General features: G+C 52.4%; 1 protein-coding gene across 3 annotated transcripts; it reads right to left on the reverse strand.

The window, feature by feature from the left end:
* Positions 1-1,125: 1,125 nt before the first annotated feature.
* Positions 1,126-24,790, reverse strand: Tyk2 (tyrosine kinase 2). 3 transcript variants are annotated; one of them, XM_048342201.1, is made up of 25 exons: positions 24,615-24,790; positions 23,706-23,883; positions 22,368-22,554; positions 16,617-16,740; positions 16,392-16,539; positions 15,731-15,894; positions 14,503-14,869; positions 12,673-12,891; positions 12,434-12,591; positions 11,317-11,425; positions 11,043-11,232; positions 10,853-10,956; positions 10,327-10,530; positions 10,139-10,226; positions 9,297-9,424; positions 7,759-7,894; positions 7,521-7,675; positions 5,718-5,868; positions 5,418-5,515; positions 4,991-5,183; positions 4,215-4,333; positions 3,596-3,768; positions 3,285-3,402; positions 1,456-1,566; positions 1,126-1,362 (listed from the first exon to the last, which is right to left on the reverse strand). In XM_048342201.1, the coding sequence occupies exons 3-25, from the start codon at positions 22,534-22,536 to the stop codon at positions 1,228-1,230; spliced, it is 3,561 nt and encodes a 1,186-aa protein (XP_048198158.1). In that variant the 5' UTR covers positions 22,537-22,554; positions 23,706-23,883; positions 24,615-24,790; the 3' UTR covers positions 1,126-1,227. The 3 variants fall into 3 exon arrangements, 2 of the variants coding, with proteins under 2 accessions (XP_048198158.1, XP_048198159.1); XM_048342202.1 differs by lacking the exons at positions 22,368-22,554; positions 24,615-24,790 and having other exon boundaries at positions 23,706-24,538; XR_007210404.1 differs by lacking the exons at positions 1,126-1,362; positions 3,596-3,768; positions 24,615-24,790 and having other exon boundaries at positions 23,706-24,542.
* Positions 24,791-25,975: the final 1,185 nt, after the last annotated feature.

Raw genomic sequence — 25,975 nt, forward strand, 5'->3', positions numbered from 1 at the left:
GACAGGATTTTGGTATGTAGCCCAGACTGATCTGGAACTCATAATCCTGGGATTACTACACCTGGCTCAAGGGGTGTGTGTGTGTCCGGGGATTAAACCCCTGCTAGGCAAGATGTGGCCTAGGTTGGCCTTGAACTCAAGAGGACTGGAATTACAGGCGTGAACCACACGGCACTGGGCCACATCGTCTTCAGAAGATAATGATTGTAGTGCTGTGCACAGACGCAAGTGACTCAAACAGCAACGTTGACAGTCACGGTAACAAAACGGAATGTTTATTAACATTTCTGTTCAACAATGTACATCCCCAGCATTCCCCACATCAGTCCTGCCAGGTAGCAAGTTACATCCATTCCCACAGATTGAAAAGGGAGGCCCAGGGGCTGGGGATATGGCCTAGTGGCAAGAGAGCTTGCCTCCTATACATGAGGCCCTGGGTTCTATTCCCCAGCACCACATATACAGAAAACGGCCAGAAGTGGCGCTGTGGCTCAAGTGGCAGAGTGCTAACCTTGAGCAAAAAGGAAGCCAGGGACAGTGCTCAGGCCCTGAGTCCAAGGCCCAGGACTGGCCAAAAAAAAAAAAAAAAAAGAAAAAGAAAAGGGAGGCCCAGACAGGCTGAGCTGGCGATTTGCCTGAGGTCTCAGAGAACATAAAGAATGTGCATAGTCAAGTCCTACCCAGGGGGAAAGTGGCTCCCCAGATACTTTGGACACTTAACAAGCCATTATTGAGCGCCTTCTGTGTACCAGAAATTGGCCTTTTGTGTGTGTGCGTACGTGTAGTTTGGGTGCTGAGGGTGGAGCACAGGGCATCTTGTGTGTTAAACTTATGCTGTGCCACTGAGCAGCACCCCAGCCTGGCTGGCAGCTTATGGGGAGCAGAAGTTTAAAAGCTGAATCTAGCTGGGTACTGGCAGCTCACACTTGTTATCCTAGCTACTCTGGAGGTTGAAATCTGAGGCTTGCAGTTTGAGGCCAGCCCAAGCAGGGAAGTCCGTGAGACTCTTATTGCCAATGAACCACCAAAAAGCCACAAGAGGAGCTGTGGCTCAAATGGTAGAATGGTAGAATGCTAGCCTTGAAGGGGAAAAACAACAACAAAACTCAGGGAAAGCGCCCAGGCCACGTGTTTAAGCCCCAGGACCAGCAAAGTGGAGGGCTCCAGACAGAAGGCCCGGGTCCTGGGGCGGGGGGGCACCCCTGGGCTCTGACCCGTCCTGGCACTTCAGCACACACTGAACACCGACGGGGCCTGGGCCTGGTACTTGTCGTGGGCCATCTTGAGGACGGGGATGAGGTTCTGGAAGGTAGGACGGTAGGAGGCCTCCACTTCCCAGCAGTTTTTCATGAGGAGATAGACCTGGGGAAGGAGAACGGAGTGATGGGTGCTGCTCCCTGTAGCTTGTCTGTGGGAAGTGGAGGTGGAAGGCAGGGGTGAGGGGACCCATCTCACCTCACTGGGGCATTTGTCGGGCCTCGGCAGCCTCTCTCCTCGCTCCAGCAACTCGGTGAGTCTCAGCACCGTCATCTGGCCCTGGGTGAGGCCTATGAGCTCGATGAATTTCTACGGCACAGAGAGATGACATTGCCAGGGAGAGAGAGGCTTGACACGCCACTGTGGGGGGTTCAAATCCCACCTCAACACTTTTCCCAGCTGCAGGCTCAATCCAAAACCATTCTTTTTTTTGACCCAGTCTTGGGGCTTGAATTCATGGCCTGGACATTGTCCTGGGCTTCCCTCCCCCATCCCCCAAACTTCAAGGCTGGTGCTCTACCATTTGAGCCACAGCTCCACTTCCTTAATTTTGGTGGTTAATTGAAGATAGGAGTCTCATGGACTTTCCGTCCCAGGCTGGCTTTGAACCTCAATTCTCAGATCTCAACCTCCTGAGTAGCTAAGCCACCAGTGCCAGCTATTTTTCCTTTTTGGTGGAGATGGAACTTAGGGCCTCCTGCACACTATCCAAGCCCTCTACCACTTCAGCCTCCCTCCCTCCTGTCATCCCTCCCTCCCTCTATCTTCTTCCCTTTCCCCCCTTCTTCGGGGCCTCACTAACTTTGCCTAGGCTGGCTTCAAACTCATGATCCTTAGCCTTTCATCTCCTGGATTACAGCTATGAACTATCAAACTGAAATGGAGAAACTTTTTGTTTTTTTAAATTAAGCTGCTATCTGAGGATCGCGATTTGAAGCTAGCTAGAAAAATCCCTGTCAGACTCATCTCCAATTAACCACTAAAAATCCAGAAGTACAGCTGTGGCTCAAAGTGGTAGAGTGTTAGTCTTGAGCAAAGGAGCTCAGGGACAGTGCCAAGGCCCTGAGTTCAAGACCCATGACTAACCAACAAAAAAAATGTGGGTCTTGCTATGTTGCCCAGGCAAGCCCTGAACTATTAGGGTTAAGTGCTACTTCTTACTCAATCTCCAGTAGCTGGGGCTATAAAGGCATTCTGGGTAACAGAATTTTCTCCTAGCTGCTCCCTCCACCCCCCTGCACCAAGTCTTGCCAATCACTGTGGCCTATGGCTGTGCAGTGATGGGTTTCCGAATGCACATAGGAACTAAGCTGGGCCAATCAGAGGAAGTCATGGAAATCACACCAGAAAAAGGAGGGACGGGTTGCTGTGGCCACAGAAAAGGCTCATCCTGTTCCATATGCTACCACAATGGAATAAGACCTCAAGGTTTGAGCCTGCTGGGGCTACATAATAAGACCCTGTCAAAACAAATAAAAATCCTGAACAAGTGGCCCCTGTTAAATATCAGCACTGAGAGGCATCTGCTAGGATGGAGAGCTGGGGTTTTATTTTCTTTGTACTGGGGATTGAACCCATCTGCTAGAAAATACTTCACCACTTGAGCCAAACCCTACCTCTGGTTATTTTTATTTTGCAATGAAGGTCCTGATTTTTTTTTTTTTTTTTTGCCTGTCCTGGGGCTTGAACTCAGGGCCTGAGAACTGTCCCTGGCTTCTTTTTGCTCAAGGCCAGCACTCTACCACTTGAGCCACAGCACCTCTTCTGGCTTTTTCTACATATGTGGTGCTGAGGAATCGAATCCAGGGCTTTATGTATGCAAGGCAAGCACTCTTGCCACTAGGTCATATTCCCAGCCCCTGATATCTTTGTTGTTGTTCAGACTGGCCTCAAGCTCTTGATCTTACTGCCTCAGCCTCCCAAGTAGGTTAGGATTACTGGTGTGTACCACCACACCAGGCTAGAAAGTGAGCTTTGTGGCCCAGCTTCCAAACTTCTGTTTCCCATGGGTGGGGCTTGGTGCTCACCGAAGGGGGGCTCTGGCTAGAGTCACAGTGTGTCAGCAGCTCGTAGAGGGTCACCCCAAAGGACCAGACATCAGATGCATAGTAGAACTTACACTCCTTCAAGCACTCTGGGGCATACCTGGGGAGAGGGGAGGCGGGCCTCAGGGCTAGAGGCTGTATTGAGGGTGTAGGAGTCCAGTCCAGGCTGGAGCCCCAGGGGAAGGTCTACTTGGGACCACCCAGCTCCCCTAGTATCAGGCTCTTCCTCAGTCTCCTCCACCCTGCTATTCCAGGTGGCACCGCCCTCAGACTGTGGCCCCACCCACGGTCACCAGAACACGGGGCTGTCCCCGTCCTCGCGCACGCGGTAGTACTCATGGCCTTCAGGCACGGCCTTGGCTAGGCCAAAGTCCCCGATCTTGACCAGCCTGTCGTTGTCCAGCAGCACGTTGCGCGCGGCTAGATCTCGGTGGATGTAGTGCTGGGCGTGCAGGTAGGCCATGCCCTAGGGGCGGTGGGGGGGAGTTAGGGTCTAGGGATGGGGGGTGGGGAGAGGGGATGGGGTAGCAGTGGGTGCCAGGACCACAGGGAAACAGGTTGAGTCCGCAAGAGACCCAGTCAAGAGGGAGGATGGGGCAGCAGGTGGAGCCAGAGAACTGGGAAGGCGTGGCCAATAGCAGTGGGCGTGGCCACCATGGTGGGCGTGGCAATAAGTGTAGGCCATGTTGTGCGGTGGGCGTGGCCAGGTTGATGGGCTTGGCCATTGGGATCCTCCAGGACCTTGAGAGGGTAGGGCATGTTAGGCATTGCAGAAGAGAGTGGCGGGGTGGGGTGGGGGGGTCCAAGGACAATAGGACCAGGATTCATGAGTAGGGGCAGACTGGACAGGATGGATGGGGCAGGTGGAATCAGAGGTAGCAGGTTCTGGAAGCAGGGTTGGGGCCGGCCCACCTGGCAGATCTGCTGGGCGAAGAGCAACAGCTGAGCCAGCCCCACGCTGTGCCGGGGCAGGTAGTCCCGGAGGCTACCCAGGGGCACGTACTCCATGACCAGCTGCACCGACTTCTCGCCTGGCACGGAGAGGGAGCCATGGTGGAGACGGCCAGATCACCACCCACCTACATGCACCCGAGGTCTAGTATCTGTGTATGCGAGAGAAGTCCTGGGGCTTGAACTCAGGGCCTGGGCACTGACCCTGAGCTTTTCTACCCAAGGCTATTACTCTGCCACTTGAGCCACAGCTCCATTTTCAGGTTTCCGCTGGTTAGATGGAGGTAAGTGTCTCATGGAGCCAGTCACTGGTGACTCACGCCAGTAATCCTAGCTACTCAGGAGGCTGAGAACTGAGGATTGCGGTTCGAAGCCAGCCCAGGAAAGTCCGTGCAGGAGACCCTTATCTCCAATTAAACACTCAAAATCTGGAAGTAGAGATGTGGCTCAAAGTGAGTACACAAGCCCTGAGTTCAAGCCTCACAACCGACAAAAAAAAAAAAAAGTCTTAGGGACTTTCCTGCTCGGGCTTGCTTTGAGTGGAGAGGTTCAGATCTCAGCACCCTGAGTAGGATTTACAAGCATGCGCCATAAAGGCCCCACTTGACTCCCGTCCATCGTAAGTGGAAAGAAGGCTGCCTGACTCCGACCCCACGGACATAGTGATATTCGAATTGGCCAGACAGGCTCCACCCACTCGTCCTCATCCAATCACAACGTGGCTAGGCCCTGCCCACCTTGGTCCTCGCAGCAGCCCTTGTACTTGACAATGTGCTCGTGGTACAGTGTGCGCAGGATGTCAATTTCCCGCCTCCAGCCAGAATGGAGCTGGGGGCCGCAACCAGACTTGAGGGCCTTCACCGCCACCATCTCCCCAGTACCATCGTTGGTGGGGTCGTAGCAGTACAGGCTGACCTTGCCAAAGTGCCCCTAGCCAGGAGAAAGAGGGTCAGCCCTAGCCTCAAATTCCCAGGCCAGGCCTCTGGAATGCCCATTTGGGAAGTCCTAGGCCCCATCCAGTCCTGCGATGGAGGAGCTAGAGGATCTCGGCGCTCCGGGCCTTTCCATCACAGGTGAGATATCTTTGCACAATCCCCAAACCCTCCCCCATCGGGAGCACCAGGGTTCAGAAGACTCCTGGCCCCTCCCAGGCCCTGCCCTTACCTCGCCCAGATCCCGAATCTTTTTCAAATACCGCTTGTGGAAAACCGTGGGGTCAGAGGCAGGCGAGTCGGGGTTCACAGTAGAGATATCCACTAGATCTGTTAGAACCACAGTGGGGGAAGAGGGAGCTCCAGCCATTTCCCAGCCAAACCCACACGGGATCACAAGGCAGGTTACTGCTCCCGCTGCAGCCCTCCCCGTCCCCCGGCTGCCTGTATGTGCTGTGCATGGAGGCCTCGGGGCCACACATGCTTGTGTCACGGGCATCCCACCCATCCCATTCCCCTGCCCGAGGCGCACTGTGAGGCTGCAGCCGTGTGAGGTCGCGCAGGATGGTGCGGAAGGACGGCCGCTGCGCAGGCTCGTAGGTCAGGCACTGGCTCGTGAGCATGGCGAGCTCAGGGCATGAGGGCTCCGGCAGCTGGTGCTGCTTCTGGTAGAAACGCTCTTTCTACATGAGAGGGGAGCGAGGCGCAGTGAGCACCCCATCTGCGACCTTCCCTAAGAGTCTGACCATACTCAGAGCAGGAGGGTTGGCCTCAGCCAAATGCCTGGCCCTTTTCATTCCCAAGGTTTTCTGTTTTTGTTTCTTTGCCAGTCCTGGGCCTTGGACTCAGGGCCTGAGCACTGTCCCTGGCTTCATTTTGCTCAAGGCTAGCACTCTACCACTTGAGCCACAGCGCCACTTCTGGCTTTTTCTTTATATGTGGTGCTGGGGAATCAAACCCAGGGCTCTACCACTCTACCACTAGGCCATATTCCCAGCCCCATTCCCAGCCTTTTACAGGAGCAAGAGGGAGGCTCCCAGAGGGCTGCAGAGACAAGGCTTGGGCCCAAGTTCCCTGTACTTACTGTCCTGGCTTCTACCCCTCTCTCCCCATGCTTGTGGTCATTGCTAATATTGCTGCTTCCTCAATGCTTGAAGGCCTCAGGGCCTTTGCACAGGCTGGGCCATGTAGTTACCTTTTCTAACCTTGCTCAGAGGCCTAATTCTACACTTTATTTTTTTGTACTTGGAACTGAACTCCGTGCCTCAGGCCTATGAGGCAGGCACTCTACCCTCAACATTTTGGCTTATAATTTTTCAAATAGGGTCTTGATATTTTTATTGGTGGTGGCAGTAGTCATGGGGCTTGGAATCAGGGCCAGGGCTCTGTCCTTGAGTTCTTTCAAGATTAGAGCTCTACCACTTTTTTTTTTTTTTTTTTTTTTTTTGCCAGTCCTGGGCCTTGGACTCAGGGCCTGAGCACTGTCCCTGGCTTCTTTTTTTATTTTTTTTTGCTCAAGGCTAGCACTCTGCCACTTGAGCCGCAGCCACTTCTGGCCATTTTCTGTATATGTGGTGCTGGGGAATTGAACCAAGGGCTTCTTGTATACGAGGCAAGCGCTCTTGCCACTAGGCCATATCCCCAGCCCTAGAGCTCTAGCTCTTTGAGGCACAGCACTGCCTCTCATTCTCTGATGATTAATTGGAGATAAAAAAGGCTTTCCTGCCTGGGCTGGCTTCCAACTGTGATCCTCAGATCTCAGCCTCCTGAGTAGCTAGGATGACAGGCATGAGCCACTGGTGCTCAGCCAGGTCTTGAGATTTTTGCCCAGGCAGTTCCTCCTATTTCTGCCTCCTAATTACCTGGGATTGCAGGTGTGAACCACCACACTTGTCCACTAATCCTACATTAAATAAAACCTGAAGGTAAGGTTTGTGCAGACCCTAAGAGGTTCTGCCCTTGCCCTGCTCACTGCCTATAACTGAAGCCTTGTTAGGTGCCTTGGCCACCACTGATTTCCTTACAAAGTAAGGACAAGCTGGGTGCCAGTAGTTCAGGCTTGTAATCCTAGCTACTCAGGCCATTGAGATCTGAGGATCACAGTTCAAAGCCAGCCCAGGCAGGAAAGCCCTTGATACTCTTATCTCCAATGAAACATCAGAAAACCGGAAGTGGCAATATGGCTCAAAGTGGTAGAATGCTAACCATGAATTAAAGAACTCAGAGACAGAGCCCAGGCCTTGAGTTCAAGCCCCATGACTGACAAAAAAATGAGAGAGAAAAGGAAGACAGCAATGAACCCCAAGATAGAGCCCCAGGGATGCCCTAGATGTACCTCGGATGGGCCACGGCCCTGGAGGGGGGCCTCCCCATCAAAGCAGATCTCAAGCAGAGTGGCGCCAAACCCCCACTTGTCAGCCGCGGTACTCAGGCTGCTGGCCCCACCAGTCAGGCACTCAGGAGCCGTCCAGGGGATGCGCTCAACGCGCTCTGGGGACCAAGGTCAGAGGTCACAGAGGGTGGAAGGAGAAGGGGTCCCTTGTCCCTGTGCCCTGCTCTGCTGGGGTACTCACCTTCCCTGGAGAGGGCCCCCAGGCCAACGCCAGGATCGCTCAACTTGATGAATGGGCTGGTGCCCTCTGCCAGCCCTGGCCGGGCTAGCAAGACGTTTCGACCACACACATTACCATGAACCAGGCTCTTGTCTTCCTGGATGGGAGACAGGAATGGAAAGGGGTGACCACTGGGAAAGGGCACAGACTGTGTCCCCAAACTCTACTGGCATTTATGTGCAAAGGATACCATAGTCATTATGGGATGTGCACACTCTGTCACTGTAACCAGGTAACAGCACAAGGGGCCTAAGTTAGTAGCCAAGGATCTTTGCCAGGGACAAAAGGCCAGAAGACCCCATTGCTGGTCTCACACATGTGCCAAGCACCCTCCTGCCCCAAGGCCTTTGCACTACCTGTACTTTCCCTCCAATAGATTCTTCCACCCACATCCTTCCTGTTCTTTCTTTCACTTCTATAATGAATGAGACCTTCCCCAGCCTACCTATTTATTCATTTATTTTTGAGACAGGGTATATAGCCTCACTCTGTAGCCCAGGCTATCCTAGAATTCCCCATCCACCAGTCTAAGCCTCTGGTGTGCTTATAGATGTGTGCTACCATATCTAGCTTATTTTGAGAAAGGGTCTTACTATGGGTTTTTTTTTTGGGGGGGGGGGGATGAGCCTGAGCTGGCCTCCAACTGTGATGCTCTTCTCTCTTGCCTCCCAAGTAACTAGGATTATAGCACTGAGCCACCATACCCAAAATACACTATGACGCTGTATAGAAGGGACTTGAACAGTCAAGGGTCCTGGAACCCAGAGGGAACTAATGAATGATGAATTGTCCTTGTCTCTTCCCACCCCAAATCCCAGATCCTGGCTTAGGGTATGGCTCAAGTGTGAGGCCCTAGGTTCAAGCCTCAGTACTGCCTCCCACTCCTGCAAAATTCTAGCTTCAGCTGGGTGCCAGTGGCTCACACCTTTAATTCTAGCTTCTCAGGAGGCTGAGATCTGAGGATTGTAATTTGAAGCAGCCTGGGCAGGAAAATCTGTGAGACACTTACTTCCAATTAACCATCAAAAAACTTGAACTCAAAGTGTGTGTAGCTCAAGTGGTAGAGCACCTGCCTTGAGCAGAACTCAAGGCCCTAAGTACAAACCTTATTACCAACACACACACACACAAACACACACACACACGAAACAGAAGCCAGGCACTAGTGACTCTCACCTGTAATCCCAGCTACTTAGGAAGCTGAGATTTGAGGATCACAGTTTGCTGGCAGCCCGGGCAGGAACATCTGTGAAACTCATCTCCAATGCCACAAAATACTGGCAGTGGTGCTGTAGCTCAAGTGGTAGAGCACTAGCCTTGAGCAGAAAAGCTCAGGGACAACATCCAGGCCAAGAGTTCAAGCCCCGGGACCCACCAAAACTAGAGAGGCAGCCAAGACCAGATACCAGCTTGTGGACTAGGGCTGTGTCCTGCCGTCCCCACAATGCCCAGGCTCCCTGGCCACCCTGGGCTGCAGTGCTACCCTCCAGGCCACATACCATGTAGCTGAGGGCGCTGGCCAGCTGCTGGGCCACCACCACCTTCCAGGTCATGGGCACATGACCCCGCTCTCGCCGCAGCCACACGTCCAGGGGTCCATGTTCCACAAACTCTGTCACCATGATGTCTGCAAAGATCCAGCTGCTCCAGGACCCCCCCCCCCGCCTCCCACCTCCAGGGGCCAGAGGGTTGGGGAAGATGTAGGAGAGGTTTGGGAGAGACTCACAAGAGAAATGGGGGATGGAGTGGAGGGATGGTTATATACTTAGGGGTTGCATTATGGCAAGGCTGGGATCATGAGGTACAAGACTCTTAGAGGGCCCCATGGAGAGGGGTATGAATAGCACTAGGCTCTAAGTGAGTTGCACTGCAGAGGCAGTGGTGTGGGAAGTTTGAGGGGGTCACAACAGGACTGGAGGACCACCTGGGTCGGTCACAGCACCAATGGGATTGGAGGGTTAAAGGGAACTGGGGTGCAGCAGGCAAAGTGGGAGATGGAGACTGGGGTGTAGCTAGCAATCAGGGTGTTAAGTGGAAAGTTGGGGTACAGGTGAGAGGACAAAAGTGTAATCTGGGGTTAGGATGTAAGTACAGGGTTGGCACACAGTCAGGGGTTGGTTATGGAAGGAAGATCAAGGTTAGCCCAGAGTCAGATTTCAGGCCATGTATGAGTAATCAGATGGGCTAGGGGCATGGCTTAATGGTAGTGTGTGTGCAGAGAATATGCAAATCTTGGGTTCCATCCCCAGCACCTCATAAAAAAGTTGGGAGTGGGGTACAGCCTAGAAAATGGGCATGTCTGCAAAGGGGTGTTGGGTGTGGATGGATGGGGTCCACTCACTCTCGGAGCCACGCACACACACGCCGTGCACGAAGGCCAGATGTGCATGCGAGACCTGGCTCATGAGGCTGGCAGTCTCGTAGAACGCCTGTGGGGACCAGGCAGGTCACGCACGGGGCTGCAAAGCCCACTTTCACGTCCCACTCCACTGCCCACAACAGATGAACCAGGGCCTGGGGCGCTCTCACCATGGCGATGTCATGGTGACTGGGGTCCAGTACTTTAAGCACCACCCGTAGCTCCTGCCCACGGCTCCTGCTCCCACATGGCTCCAGGGAGATCCCACTGTCCACTTTGTCTTCCTCCTCCTCCTCCTCCTCCTCCTCAGGGCTCCCCACATGTAGGAGGCCCTCGTATACGTTGGTCCTTGTACCCTGGCCCAGGTGGGAGAGCTGTGGGAAGTGGCACAGAATATGACCTGAAGGCCAGCAGGCACCACAAGGTAGCAGCGAGGGGGCTGGCCTTGGCTCAAGCCCCGCCCACCGGAAGCCCCGCCCAACAACATCATTTGAACTTAGAATAAGCTCCGCCCACGAGAACATTGCCTTCTTTTGAATGCTTTTAGCAGACCTGATAGCCACACCCACCGGAGGCCAACATACCTAGGTGCTCTCCTCCTGGAAGCCCCACCCACCCGAGTGGCGTCCTATTGGATCCGGCAACCCTAGCCCCGCCCACCTGGCTAGCGCCTCCCTGTCCACTGGCCACACCCACCTGGGTGATGTCATCCTGATGGATCCTGTGGAAGCTGAGCTGGCTGAGATGAAGCGGCTGGCTGCTGGCCCGTGACCCCCGCATGATGAGGAGGTTGGAGATTTCTAGGGTCAGAGGCGAAACGGCAGATGGGCTGGCTGGGGAGAAGAGATGCCAGGCCCGGCCCCTGGTCTCCACTCTCCTCACCTACCTCCAGGTCGGGGCAGGCAGCAGCGGCGCAGCGGGAAACAATCCTCACCAGCCCGCAGGGCACAGCCCTGCAGAGCCATCCGCAGCTCCCTGATGCTGGCAAAGGAGCGGCCCCAGCCCTCCATCACAAAGGTCCCAGCCTCTTGCAGGATGGGGAACTTCCGGAGGCGCAAGCTCTGCACCCCGGGTGCCTGTGGTGGGTGGAAGGGGCAGTGAGCAGTCAGTGTGCCCAGCCAGGCTCCAGGCAGTGACCCTTCCCCAGCACCCAGGCCCACCGAGTCACGCTGGGCCACTGTGAGGAGGAGGCGGTAGAGGTGGTTAGTACTCCAGTGAATGAGATACAGCCCATCCTCCGGCCGCAGCTTGGCTCGCACAAATGGATCCCTGAAGGGGGAACAAGAGGGCCAAATGAAGCTAGGTGCAGGAGATCACATCTGTAATCCCAGCTATTTAGACAGCTGAGATCTGAAGATTGAGGTTCAAATCCAGCCAGGGCAGGAAAGTCTGTGAGTGAGACTTATCCCCAATGAACCAGTCAGAAGTAGAGCTGTGGCTCAAGTGGTAGAGCTCTAACTCTAGTGTAAAAAGACAAGCAAGAGCATGAGACCCTAAATTCAAGCCCCAGTACTGGCATACATAAACACAAAAATAACTAAAGCAAAAACAGGGCTGGAGGTGTGGCCCAGTGAGGGTGCCAGACTTGCAGGCTTCAGGCTCTGCGTTCAATCCTCAGTGTCACGCAAACTAAGTGCAAAAGAAGCACAAATGGACAGTAAAAGCTGCTGGTCTGGTAGGTGGTGCCAATCACAAACACGAGACACAAACCCAAGCAGTTAAACAAAGAAATGGGGTGACAGCTCCGGAGGGATACTTCCACAATGACATAGCATGTCATTGCACCACACCCAGCCCAGGTAGCCACACTCACCACACAAGCCCTCAGACACACACATGTGCATGCCTGTGCGTGCACAAACATAAAATACAGCATTCATGTGTGACTGTATTACACGTGTGCATGTCTACACATGTGGACTCACACGTGGGTGCACTGAGTGCGATGCACATGTGTGCACGGTGCACACTTGGACATGCACATCCACACCTGGGCAAATGTGTGAGTGTGCATCCTGACTCCCTTGCATACGCATGGACACATGCACTATTCCCGGAAGCACGTGCATACATGCTCACGAAGACAAACTCGTGCACTAAGGACCACACACATACACATTGGAGTTTACATCCCTATGTGGACAATGCACACGCACTCAACAGTGAACACGCTCCCAGACACGCCACCCCACCCTGCTGCTGACCACGCCCTCCCCACCCTCAGGGGGTGGTTTGGGCTTTGCTGGCCTCGCCCGAGCCCCTGCCATGCCCCCTCACAGCAGCGGTCCGTGGATGCCATCCTGGATGCTCATCACCAGCCGAGGCGGTGCCACCTCATGGCACAGGTAGTGGCTGGAGTCTGCTGTCAGGCGGAAGTAGCCATCCACCAGAGCCACAAAGGACAAGGCGCTGGCACGGGAAAGTAGGCTCAGCTCCTGCGGGCCAGGGGGACATCAGGTGGGCAGTGGGGACCAGAGCTGCCCTGCTGCCCACCCAGCTGTGGCCCCAGGCCGCACCAGGCATTGGTTGTCCTGCCGGTGGATGCTGACGCGGCTGTCTTTCAGTACCACATGGGAAATGTCTTGGAAATCGCAGAAGTAGGTCCAGGGTGGCTCCCAGGGCCTGCCCACCACCTGCTCTCCTGCCTGGTGGGCCTTGCCTTTCTTCCGGGACAAGCGGCCCTGGAGGTTCCTGCTGTCACCATTGCCACCCTTGGAATCCTGGGAGCCCAGCACCTGGGGGTGGGGGGAAATATAGAGAACAAGCCCTGTCTATGAATTCCTTTTGTTTGAGATTTAAGGTCTTGCTGTTGCCCAGGCTGGCCTTGAACAGTCTGTTGCACTTTGGGGTTATTTTTTTCCTGTGTCAATACTGGGACTTGAACTCAGGGCCTTGTGCTCTTGCTCTACCATTTGAACCACAATTCGACTTCTGGCTTTTTGGTGGTTCATTGGAGATTAGAGTCTCACATACTTTCCTGCCCTGGCTGACTTCAAACCATGATCCTTTGGATCTCAGCCTCCTGAGTAAGAATTTTCAGGCGGGAACTACTGGGGGCTAAAATTTTTTGTTTGTTTGGTTTTTGGTGGTACTGGGGTTTGAACTCAAGTCCCTATGCTTGATGCTCTACCACTTGAGCCACATTCCAAGCTGCTTTTGAAGCTCAGGTGATCCTTTCCCTTGGGCTCTAGATTAGCTGGAACTAGAGGCTAACAGGCCAGCTCCTGTCCCACACACGGGCCATGTGTGGTTATAGCCCCAGGGGCAAGACAGAAGCTGGGGAACCAGCCACCTACAGCCACAGATCATACAAAATGCCCAGGACAGAAGCCAGAATCTCTGGCAGAGCAGAAGGGAGGCCCGACTCGTTCACTCCCCACCTCCAGCTCCCACGTTCCATCCTGGGCAAGAAAGTCTGTAAGATTCCTATTTCCAATTAACTACCAAGTGGTTCTGTGGCCCAAGTGGCAGAGCAACAGCCTTGAGCAAAAAAGCTCAGGGACAGTACCTAGGTTCTGAGTTCAAGCTTCAGGATGAGCTAAAACACACACATACACACACACACACACACACACACACACACACAAACAAAAAGGAGTTCCCCAGGACTGTGGTACAGACCAGTGGGTGATAACCTGTCTGGCATGTGTGAGGCCCCCGGGTCCTATTCCCTGCATGGCAAGAAGAGAGAGTCCCTCTGGAGGTTCATACTCCAGGTATCACCTCATAGAATAGGACACTAAAAGAGTAACTCCTGAAGTTGGGTGATGGTGACTCACACCTATTACCCTAGTTACTCAGGAGGCTGAGATCTGAGGACTGTGGTTCAAAGCTAGCCATGCAGGAAAGTCCATGAGACATAACAAAACAAAACAAGTGGTGCTGTAGCTCAAGTGGTAGAGTGCTAGCCCTGAGCAAAAGGAGCTTAGGGACAGCACCCAGGCCCAGAGTTCAAGGCCCACCACCAGCAAAAATAAACAGAAAAAAAAAAAAAAAAAAACAGCTCCCAAACCCAGGTGCCGATGGCTCAAACCTGTTATCATACCTACCCAGGAGGCTGAGATCTAAGAATCATGTGGTTCAAAGCCATGCTGGGCAGGAAAATCCATGCAAATTGAAATCTCCAATGAGCCAGCAAAAAGCCGGAAATGGGGCTGTGACTCAAGGGGTGGAGGGACAGCCTTGAGTGAAAATGACAGGGGCAGTGTCCAGGTGCTGTCCAGGTCCTGAGTGCAAGCCTCAGGACCAAGACACACACACAGACACAGACACAGAAGGCCCAGGCCGCCTGCCAGGGATGAGTGGGGACCCCCTGCTCTGGGGAGCAGAAGCATCACCCGCCTCACCTTGTCCTGCACTGGCCGCCACTGGATGCCCCCCGTGCCAGTCACCAGCACCTCATGGGTGGGGGGTCCCAGGGCTGACTCAGGGTCCGAGTCCCTGGAGGCCTGGCTGCCGTCTTGGGTGTAGCAGGGCGCCCCCGGGGCCTGGGCCTGCAGCTGCAGGTGGCGGGCAGGCAGGCGCTCGGCGCCGAAGCGGGGTGCCAGGCGCTCCAGGGTGGCCAGGTACTTGACCATAACCGCGTGCGCAGACAGCTGGCGGGGCTGGAAGGCGCGCACAAAGCGACGGAACAGGTTGCGCAGGCGCAGCCTGGTCAGCGCATTGTGCTGGCGGATCTGCTGGCGGAAGGAGCGTGGGATGCAGTCCTTGAAGCTGCGGGGTACACAGGGAGGAGTGGGGTGAGGGGGGGTGTCAGGGACTGGAGTGGTGGGGAGGGCAGGCCCCCGACGGCGTGACATCACCTGGGCAAAGTGGCTTTCACCTCTCTAGAAAACAGGCACACACAAAGATCCAGCACTGGTGGCTCAACATTGCCAGCTACTACAGAGAGCTAAGGATGGAGGTTTGAAGCCCGCCATGGGCAGATAAGTCTTTAAGACTCTTCTCTCCAAAAAAGCTGGAAGTGGAGATGTGACTCAAGTGTTGGGAGTGTGCCAAGCCTTGAGCAAAAAGCAAGAGCTCAAGGCCCTGCGATCCAACCCCACTTGGTGGTGTTCTTTTGCTTTAAGATGATGGGCAAAATGGCACAGCTCTGGGAACACGGTCCTTCCTTCCTCAGCCTCTCTAGTACGTCCTTTCTTGCTGTCATCTGCCTGCACCTGCCACTAGTGTGACATACAGTTTTCTATCTCTTCTCCATTTCTTTTTTGGCCAGTCCTGGGCCTTGGACTCAGGGCCTGAGCACTGTCCCTGGCTTCTCTTTGCTCAAGGCTAGCACTCTGCCACTTGAGCCACAGCGCCACTTCTGGTCGTTTTCTATATATGTGGTACTGGGAATCGAATCCAGGGCTTCATGTATATAAGGCAGGAGCTCTTGCCACTAGTCCATATTCCCAGCCCCTCTTCTCCTTTTCTTTTCCTTCGTTCCTTCCTTGCTTCCTCCTTTCCTTCCCTTTTTTCTGTTTTTTTCCTTCCTTCCTTCCTTCTTTCCTTCCTTCCTTCCTTCCTTCCACACTGTGGTCCATCCCAACCCCCTGCTGAGAAAGGCAAGTTCCCCACTCCATTCCCAGACACCTGATCTCCTTGGCCACGTCCTCCAGAGGAACGCCACGGCAGAGGGAGAGATGGCAGAGGTGCAGAAAGGCCATGCCCAAGCTCTCATTTTTAAAGTGGTGAATCTCTTCTTCACTTGTCAGCTCCCACAGGGAGACTATGTCATTCACAAACTCATGCTTGCCCTGGGGTGGGAAGAAAAGGAGGTGTAAGAGCCATTTTGCTCTCTGTAGCTACAGAACTTTAGTTGCTAGGCTCTAGAGGGAGAGGCCACCATTTTTAGAAAAGGTAAAATACAACTTTATTGGTCCAATCCTGTACCTGTGGCAGACATCACTAATTCATCTGGTGCCAATAACAGATGTCACTAATTGATCCCAGCACTCAACCACACTATTTTTTAAATAGGGATTTATAACAAAACAAAACAAAAACACTTAAAAATTATGTCTTGCTACATATTTCAGACTAGCATTAAACTCATGATCCTTTCACCTCAGCCTCCAACGAGCCTGATTTTGGAAGACACCACATGCCCCGGATCTTTTGTTGTGCAGGAAGCCAAAGGATCCCAGATGACAAGAGTTGAAATGGATTCACTATAGTGAATTAGAGAGGGACCTGGCAACTTTCTAAACGGCCCCTAAGTTCCTTCAGTCTCACCTCCCAGTCCTGCACACACCTGCTCAAAGAGGTACTCAAATGAGGCTGAATCCAAGAGTTGTACCCCCTGCTCTGCCTGTTCTGGAGGTGCTTCAGCCCCCGGGAATCCACAGCGGTACACAGCAGGTTCCTGAGAATTCAAGCCATGCCAGTTCCGGAAATAAAATCTGCAAGAAGGGAAGGGTTTTAAAGCTGGCTTGTGGCTGGACACAGAAGGACAAGCCTTCCCTAAGGCCTAACTCACCTCATTCGGAATAACAGAGTCATATTTGTGTCTCTGGACACATCCAGGGTGTGGTTTGGGGGCAGCCAGACTCCGGCCTGGGCATCGAAGAGGGCAAAGAGATTGAAACAGGGTGGAGTGATGCCTGGGACAGGAAAACAATGAGGTCAGAGCCCTATCTGCTGAGGTCCACCCTAAGATCCCTGAGACCAGCCATCTTCCTTCAAACCTCTTCCGTAAGTCTCCTCCTCAGTTGCACAGAGGCAGAAGGAAATGCAGTATGTCAATAACTCCAGGCCAGCCCTCACAGAACTACAATTCCCAGCATCCCTTGCAGCTAGGTTCATGGCCAATGGGATATGGTAGGAAAGACAGACAGATTTGAGCTGGGAAATAATCCTTCCTGCCACTTCCCCCATACTAGGTCCCCCATCCTAGGCGTGCAGAAGACTTCTTATGCAGTCAGTGGCAAAGCTATAAGATGGAGGCAAATTATCTGACCAGCCTTCCTTCCTCCCCCCAGTCCTGGGGCTTGAACTCAGGGCCTGGGCCCTGTCCCTGAGCCTCTCTGTGCTCAAGGCTAACGCTCTACCACTTGAAGCACAGAGCCACTTCTGGCTTTTTCTGTCTATGTGTTACTGAGGAATCAAACCCAGGGCTTCATACATGCCAGGCAAGCATTTTACCACTAAGCCACATTCTCAGCCCCTGACAAGCTTTTTTCTGGGGGGGGAGGGGGGATGGGGGGTTTGGAGGGAAAGGCGGAATAGGGCAGGATGAGATGGGGTCATATTATGTAGTCCAAACTGCCTTCCCTATTTCATTCCCCCAAAGGCTGAGACTAAAAGTGTGTGTCAGCATGTCTGTCTCAACCTGCATTTGATTACAGGTAAATCTGGTTTTCTTTCCTTTTTTTTGGCTGATCCTATTTTATTTATTTATTTATTTTTGCCAGTCCTGGGGCTTGGACTCAGGGCCTGAGCACTGTCCCTGGCTTCTTTTTGCTCAAGGCTAGCACTCTGCCACTTGAGCCACAGCACCACTTCTGGCTGTTTTCTGTATATGTGGTGCTTGGGAATCAAACCCAGGGCTTCATGTATATGAGGCAAGCACTCTACCATTAGGCCATATTCCCATTCCTGATCCTGGGGTTTTGAACTCATTATAACCTGGGTGCTGTCCCACAGCTTCTTTTACTGAAGGTTAGTGTTCTCCCACTTGAGCCACAGTGCCACTGCTGGCTTTTTCTGAGTGGCTTGTTGGAGATAAGAGTCTCATGAACTTTCCTGCCCAGGCTGGCTTTAAACCACCATGATCCTCAGATCTCAATTTCCTGAGGACAGGTGTGAGCCTCTGCACCCAGCAAACTTGGTTTTCTTATTTTATGAATATTGGGGGGAGGGGTAGGAGAGAAGTGGACTGCTTATTACAACAGCAAAATATATGCTAGACTAACACCATTCTAGAAATAACTAGCAATTTGCCTATAACTCTAACCCCAAAGAAATATCCAACTATGATCTGCTGTCAAAGGGCCCCTTTGATGTGTACTGTTAGAAACAGATCTCATCCAAGGTCCCCACCCCTACATACACCTCTTATAAGACTCAATCTTCAAGTTATCCTATAGATTGAAGAACTGGTCCCAGGGTGGTGCTATTAGGATGTTGTGAAGCCTTTAAGAGGCGGGGCCTTGTGGGAAGTCTTTAGCTAATTGGCAGCCTAATGTTCAAGAGACTGTGGGACTCTGATCATTTATCTTTCTGGTTCTTGACTATGGTGAGGGCAGTTCTGCTCTGCCACAAGCTGCTGCCATTTGTGACATGCTCAATGCAACCAACTGGGCATAACAACCAATCCTGGACCAAGTCCTACAAAATTGTGAGCGACAATGAACCTTTTCTCATTGATTCATTCAATGGTGTGTGTATATGTGCTGGTCCTGGGGCTTGAACTCGTGGTTTGGGCGCTGTCCCTAAGCTTTTGCACTCAAGGCTAGTGCCTTGAACCACAGCTCCACCACTTCCAACTCCTTTGGTGGTTCATTGGAGATAAGAGTCTCATGGACTTTCCTGCCTGGATTGGCTTTCCACCATGATTCTCAGAGCCCAGCCATCTGAGTAGCAGGGATTCCCATGAGTCACTGATGCTGGTGGAGGCATTGGTTTTCCATGGTAGGAAGATGAGTCATATAACTTCCAAGCTCCCCACTTCCTGCTGAGAAGGCCCAATGCCCCAGCCCTGAGTAACTGAAAGCTGGCTTCAGCTGTCATGTCCGGGGTTCTGTTTCTGCTTCTCTTTCTTTTTTTGGCCAGTCCTGGGGCTTGGACTCAGGGCCTGAGCACTGTCCCTGGCTTCTTCTTGCTCAAGGCTAGCACTCTGCCACTTGAGCCACAGTGCCACTTCTAGCCATTTTCTGTATATGTGGTGCTGGGGAATCGAACCCAGGGCCTCATGTATACAAGGCAAGCACTCTTGCCACTGGGCCATATCCCCAGCCCCCTCTTTCTTTTTTTTGTGTGTATGGTTTTTTCCTGCTTCTCTTTCTCAGTTACGCGAGCAAACACCAGTCACCCCGAAGCTCCCCAGCTTCCTCAAACACATGGAGCAACCTGGGCATCGCAGGCATAGTTCCCTCAGCTGGGCAGTTTGTAGGAACTATCAAGGGTCCTTTGTGATTCCTGTACCCCCAGACAGGAGAACGAACAACTCAATGAAGGAAGGCCCACCCTTTCCTTAGCAGGAATGTCAAGAGAGCCATCTGTGGCATAGTGAGGGGGAGAAAGATGGCTAGAGGAGTGAACCAATGCTGAGAATCAATGGAGTGACAGATCCCATTGCTAGACTGGCCTTATGTCCCCTGGAATGACTTTTGTTTTTGGAGTCCTGGGGCTTGAATTCAGGGCCTGGGCGCTGTTCCTGAGCCTCTTTGTGCTAGCGCTAGCGTACTACCACTTGAGCCATAGCACCACTTCTGGCTTTTCCTGAGTAGTTCATTGGAGAGAAGAGTCTCATGGACTGTCCTGCCCAGGCTGGCTTCAAATATGGATGCTCAGGTCTCAGCCACCTGAGTAGCAAGGTTACAGGCGTGAGCCCCCAGCACACAGCTGAAGTGCCTTCTTGAAGTGCCTATGGTGGGATATTAATCTCCAGAGGGGTCTCTGGGAGATGACTGGGTTAAGAGGGTGGGGTCCCTAGAATGGTATCTGTGGCTTTATAAGAAGTAGAGAGGAGGGGCTGGGAATATGGCCTAGTGGCAAGAATGCTTGCCTCGTACACATGAAGCTCTGGGTTCGATTCCTCAGCACCACACATATAGAAAACGGCCAGAAGTGGCGCTGAGGCTCAAGTGGCAGAGCACTAGCCTTGAGCAAAAAGAAGACAGGGACAATGCTCAGGCCCTGAGTTCAAGACTCTGGACTGGCCAAAAAACAAAAACAAAAAAGAAGTAGAGGAGCCAGGCACTGGTGGTTCCTGCTTGTCATCCTAGCTACTCAGAAGGCTGACATTTGAGGATCACAGGTCAGAGCCAGCCCAGGCAGGAAAGAAAGCTCATGAGACTTTACCTCCAGAGAGCCACCGGAAAACTGCAAGTGATGCTGTGGCTCTTATCTCCAATGAACCACCAGAGAACCAGAGTCTCTGTGGCTCCAAGTGGTAGAGTGCTAACCTTGAGTGAAAAGGCTCAGGGACAGTGCCCAGGCCCTGAGTTCAAGCCCATGAATGACCAAAAAAAAAAAAAAAGGAAGTGGAAGAGCCAGGTGCCAGCGGGTCACGCCTTCAACTCCAGCTACTCAGAAGGCCATGATCTAGAGGATAGCGGTTTGAGGACGCCTGGACAAAAAAAAAAAAAAGGGTTCACTAAAATAGCATCTCAATCCCTAGCTAGGCGTGGTGGTATGAAATTAAGTAGATCAAGTCACATATAAGACTATCTCCAGGGGGCTGGGAATATGGCCTAGTGGCAACAGTGCTTGCCCCGTATACATGAGGCACTGGGTTCAATTCCCCAGCACCACATATATAGAAAATGGCCAGAAGTGGTGCTGTGACTCAAGTGGCAGAGTGCTAGCCTTGAGCAAGGCCCAGGACTGGCAAAAAAAAAAAAAAAAAGACTATCTCCAAAATAATTAGCCCAAGCCATGTGCTGGTGGCTCATGTCAACAATCTCCTAGCTACTCAGGAGGCTGAGATCTGATGATCATAGTCCGAAGCCAGCCTGGGGAGGAAAAATCCATAATTATCTCCAATTAACCAGAAAAAAGAAGCTAAAAGTAGAGACACAGTTCAAGTGGTAGAGCATGAGCTTTGATGAAAATGAAAGTCAAGTAAGAGCTCAACTTCCTGAGTTCAAGCCCCAGGATTAGCACCAAGACAAAATAACACCCAATAAAAAGCAACAAATAAACTGGGAATTGGTGTCTCATGCCTGTAATCCTAGCCACTCAAGAAGCAGAGATCTGGGGCTGGGAATACAGTCTAGTGGCAAGAGTGCTTGCCTTGTATACACGAAGCCTTGGGTTCGATTCTCCGGCACCACATATATAGAAAACGGCCAGAAGTGGCGCTATGGCTCAAGTGGCAGAGTGCTAGCCTTGAGCAAAAAGAAGCAGGGACAGCGCTCAGGCCCTGAGTTGAAGGCCCAAGACTGGCCCAAAAAAAAGCAGAGATCTGAGGGTTCAAAGCCAGCCCAGGCAGGAAAGTTCATGAAACTCTTATTTCCAATGAACCACCAGAGAATCAGAGTCTCTGTGGCTCCAAGTGGTAGAGCGCTAGCCTTGAAGAGAAAAGCTTAGAGACAGCACCCAGGCCCTGAGTTCAATCCCCCTGACTAACAAAAACCAAGCAAACAAAAATAACTAGCCCAAATAAAGGCAGAAGAAACCCCAGGCACATGCTGGGGCCTGCTTGAAACATCCGAGACCCCAGAATTGTGACCCCAGAACTAACGTCTACTGTTGATTTTCTAGCCCATTGCACAGTTCTTTGAAACCCTCAGTTCTGTTTTGTCCATCATTTCCTAGCATCCATTGGGTCCCAGACTCTGTTCCCTGGATCACAGCCAGAGGGCATGGGTGAGTGAGCGTTCCTGTCTAGCTGTGTCCTCTGCTTAGAACCCTTCATGGCTCCCTCCTACATTATCTCCCTTGTCACCTCCTCCCGTCTCATTTCCCCTTCAATCACTCCACTCCAGCCCCACAGGCCCGCCTTCTGTTCCTGGCAAGTCCTAACCCCAGGGCCTTTGCATAAACTGTTTGCTCCCACTGGTATCATCTTCCCTTTCCCGATTTTGAGCTTTTGTTCAAACAATGCCTCCTCAATAAAACCTTCCTAGCATTCCAAATTCTCATCCTCTCAACATCATTTATTAGGTTTCCTCTCATCTTCCCTCCTATGAACTGAAGCTGACAGACAGGCTTGGTGGCGCATACCTGGAGACCCAGCTACTGGGAAGGCAGAGACAGGAAGAGGGGGTATGAGGTCAGTCTAGCTAGACCCCAATCAAACCTGTCATCCTAGCTATTCAGGCGGCTGAGATCTGGTGATCACAGTTCAAAGCCAGCCCAGGCAGAAAGTCCAGGAGACTCTTATCTCCAATGAGCCACCAAAAAGCTGGATATGGGGCTGTGGCTCAAGAGGTAGAGCGCCAGCCTTGAGTAAAAAATAAAAAGGAAAAGAACTGAAGCTGACATGTAGCTGGTGCTCATTTAGGCAGATAATAAATGGGGCCTAGCCCTGCCCCACCTGAACCCTGGCCCACCTCTGACTCACCAATTTTGTGGGCGATCTGAACACAGATCTCCTCCGCGGTCAGCAGGGAATCGTTGACGGTGACCCAGGGCTCCCCACCTGTGGGCCCGGCCCAATGCAGTAGCACCTTCACACCTCCCAAGTCGGCCATGAGCGGTGCGTCTACTGCAGCTGGCTTCCAAAGAGACATGCTCCTCACAGCTGGCACCTTGGGAGGGGACAGAGTGTCAGCCGCCAGGCCTCCCTCCCTGGATGGCCCTACCATGTGCATCCACCTGGGCAGAGGCCTCAGGGGTAAATTTGGGGCTCCCTCAGTCTGTGGAACCTTAAGTGCCTGATTCTCTTCCCTGGCATCAATGTCCACATTTGATTGATGGGGTTGGCTGGGGACCTACTTCCTCCATCTGCCAGCCATGCTAACATCAAACTCTCCCTTTCCTCCCCCCCCCCTCTCGGATTTGGGGCATGAGACACTAGCACCGGCTCCTCCTTTTTCTTTCTTTTTTGCTGGTCCTTGGCCTTGAATTCAGGGTGTGGGCACTGTTCCTAAGCTTTTCTGCTCAAGGCTAGTGCTCTACCACTTGAGCCACAGCTCCACTTCTGGCTTTTTTTTTTTTTTTGGTGGTTTATTAGAGATAAGAGTCTGACAAACTTTCCTGCCCTGGCTGACTTTGAACTGTGATCCTCAGATCTTAGGCTCCTGAGGAGCTAGCAGTATGAGCCTGAGTCACCAACGCCCAGGTATTTTTTTTTTTTTTTTTTTAGAATACTTGGACTCAAGTGATTTTCTGCCTCAGCTGCCTGAGCAGTTGGAACTACAGGTGGACACTACTAAGCCCAATGTGAATGTTCCCTTCTGTGGATAAATTTGCACCAATATAAGGATCCACTCTGGGACTAGGTTTAACCCCGAAATAACATGAAAATTAAAATTAAAATGAATAAAATAAGCAGGGTGCTGCAGACTCATACCTGTAATCCAAACTACACAGGAGGTTGACAGATCTGAGGATCTAAGTTGGAAGCCAGCCCAGGCAGGAAAGTCCATGAGACTCTAATCACCAATTGAGCAACAAGAAACTGGAAGTAGAACCGAGATTCAGAAATAACATTGAGACCCTGAATTCAAGTCCCAGGATAGGCACCAAAAAAAAAAAAAGAAAGAAAAAAAGAAAGAAAAAGAATATCCACTCTGGCTCTGCATGGTGGTGCATACCTGAAAGCCCAGCACTCAGGCGGCAGAGGAAGTTGGATCTTCAGTTTGAGACCAAGCTGGGCAATATGGCAAGATCCTATCAACCCCCCCCCCCCAAAAAAAAAAAAAAACAAAAAACAACAACAAACCAAATTGGAACCAACCTTTCTGAAATAATCAGGCTGTGGTCAAACACTACTGAGATGAGGATTGTGCTGTGGCAATTCGCTCAGCTAGTTTAGTCCTGTTTGCCCGTGTGGAGGAGAGAGTGCCGGAGGGTTGTGATGTGGGAAAATAGCCAGCTGTCAACATGGTTCTGCATGGTACAACTTCGGCACAGACCTTGAATCAAGCAGGAAAACAAACAAACCAAAAGAAGCAAACAAATGCGATACAAATCAAAATACAATCATCATGGGAGCTGGGCAGCTGTAACGTGGCCCTGAGAAAAATTATGAGTTCATTAATTCAACCAACTCATTCCTTCGCCTTGGTTTCAGGATCACGGTGGGTTTTGCTTCCTGTCAGTCACGATTTCTGTCCCCGGCATCTCCAGCCCCTCGGATTTCCTCCCCCAGCTTGGCTCCCTCCCAGCACCCTAAGTCCGGAGCCAGGACTCCCGGAGCGAGGGATGTTACTGGTGTATGGCAAGTTGTTGGGAAGTGGGGAATGTTGGCCCGGGGCTTCCCTCTGGAAAACAAGACATTGTTGGAGTGTCTGCCGCAAAGAGCTGAGGGGAAGACTCAAAGAGCTCCGGCCGAGGGCTTCCGGGTGTACCGCCGGCGCCTAATTCATGCTGGAGAGGGCTCCCACGGAGGATGGGACTTGTGGGGAGTGCTCGGCTTCCTCCCCGCCTCCTTCCGTGGCCTCCGGAGATCTTCAGGGTGAAATCTGCGCCCGGGAAGGCTGCACCCGTGTCATCCCTCCCCCACAACCCCCCTCCAAACCCGGCTGTCCGGGCAGTCAACTGCGGGGTGCGCTGGCTGTGCACGGGACCTGAGGCTCCCTTCCTCCACCTCCGCTCCAGCAGGAGCGGCCAGGCGCGCCCCCGGGGCCCCCAGTTCCAGACTCACCCTTCGTCGAGGGGCCCGGCTGGAAGCTGCGACCCCGCCCCGCCGCCGCGGGGAGCCGCTGCCGCCTAGCCCGGACGCCACTTCCCATTGGCTCCTCAGCACGCGCATGACCGCGGGCCTCCCGAGCCCCGCGGTGTGTACCCATTGGTCGTTTCTCCAGATGAACTTCGCGCTGATTGGTTGTGACCACACACAAGCCTCAAAGGCGATTGGTCAGTCTGGAACCCGGCGAGGAGGCAAAGGATGCCCGCTTGGGCGGGCAGAAGAGCGTGCTCTCCGGGCTGCGGGTCTCGTCTTCACTCCGGAGCGCAACCTGTAGAGTTGAGTCAAGTCCTCGATGGACCTAACCCTCCTGTGCTTTGGTTGTAAGAACCTAGCTGCCTTTGCCAAAGTGAACATGAGGCTGGGCACCGGTGCTCACGCCTGTAATACTAGATACTCCAGAAGCAGATCTGCGGATCGCGGTTCAAAGCCAGCCTGGAGCTGTGGCTCAAGTGGTAGAGCATCGGCCTTGTGCCAAATAGCATAGCTAAAGGCCTCCGAGTTTAAACCTAGTCCCAGCACAAAATTAATGTTACTGTATTAATTCTCTCTCATTGTTCATAATAAATCCCTCCAGCACCTTATCCCTTCTAAGACCTCACAGATCATCTCAGTCTCTGAGTTACCTGGTTTCCAGATCTCTCACAAAACCTGGACCACGGGGGCGGGGGGGGGGGGCTGGGATGTCATAGGAAAACTCCAGAAGATCGGGTTCTAACCTCAAGAGTGTGTGTGTGTGTGTGTGTGTGTGTGTGTGTGTAACAGTACTAGGACTTGAACTCTGCCCAGTACTTCCAGCACACAGCATTTTTGGCTAGCCCCCAACCACTTGAACCACAGTTTCGATTCTGGCTCTTTGGTGGGTTTATTGTGATGAGGAAAATTGAGGATAAAATAATTTGATTTAGATTATATATTATGCTCCAACATGCTAAAAATTAAGAGTCCCTGCTTATTTAAAAATTAAATGCTTTTAAAAATATGATTACAGGGGCTGGGGATGTGGCCTAGTGGCAAGAGCGCTTGCCTCGTATACATGAAGCCCTGGGTTCGATTCCCCAGCACCACATATACAGAAAATGGCCAGAAGTGGCGCTGTGGCTCAAGTGGCAGAGTGCTAGCCTTGAGCAAAAAGAAGCCAGGGACAGTGCTCAGACCCTGAGTCCAAGGCCCAGGACTGGCAAAAAATAAAATAAAATAAATAAATAAAAATAAAAATATGATTACAACTATTCAATTATAAAACTGAACTGTAACCTTCACATGAAATGTTCCACCTTTGCCTCTGCAAAAAGACTTGTTTGGTAACTAACAGTTTT

This window comes from Perognathus longimembris, chromosome 3 (genome assembly GCF_023159225.1).
Source record: "Perognathus longimembris pacificus isolate PPM17 chromosome 3, ASM2315922v1, whole genome shotgun sequence".
NCBI lineage: Eukaryota > Metazoa > Chordata > Mammalia > Rodentia > Heteromyidae > Perognathus > Perognathus longimembris.

Excerpts from the sequence above, each read along its gene's own strand:
- Tyk2 (XM_048342201.1), bottom strand. The coding sequence starts at position 22,536 with ATGTCTCTTTGGAAGCCAGCTGCAGTAGACGCACCGCTCATGGCCGAC. Across the intron at positions 15,895-16,391 it reads TTGAGTACCTCTTTGAGCAG|GGCAAGCATGAGTTTGTGAA; the intron begins GTGTGTGCAGGA and ends TTCCCACCCCAG. Across the intron at positions 1,363-1,455 it reads CCGACAAATGCCCCAGTGAG|GTCTATCTCCTCATGAAAAA; the intron begins GTGAGATGGGTC and ends CTCCTTCCCCAG.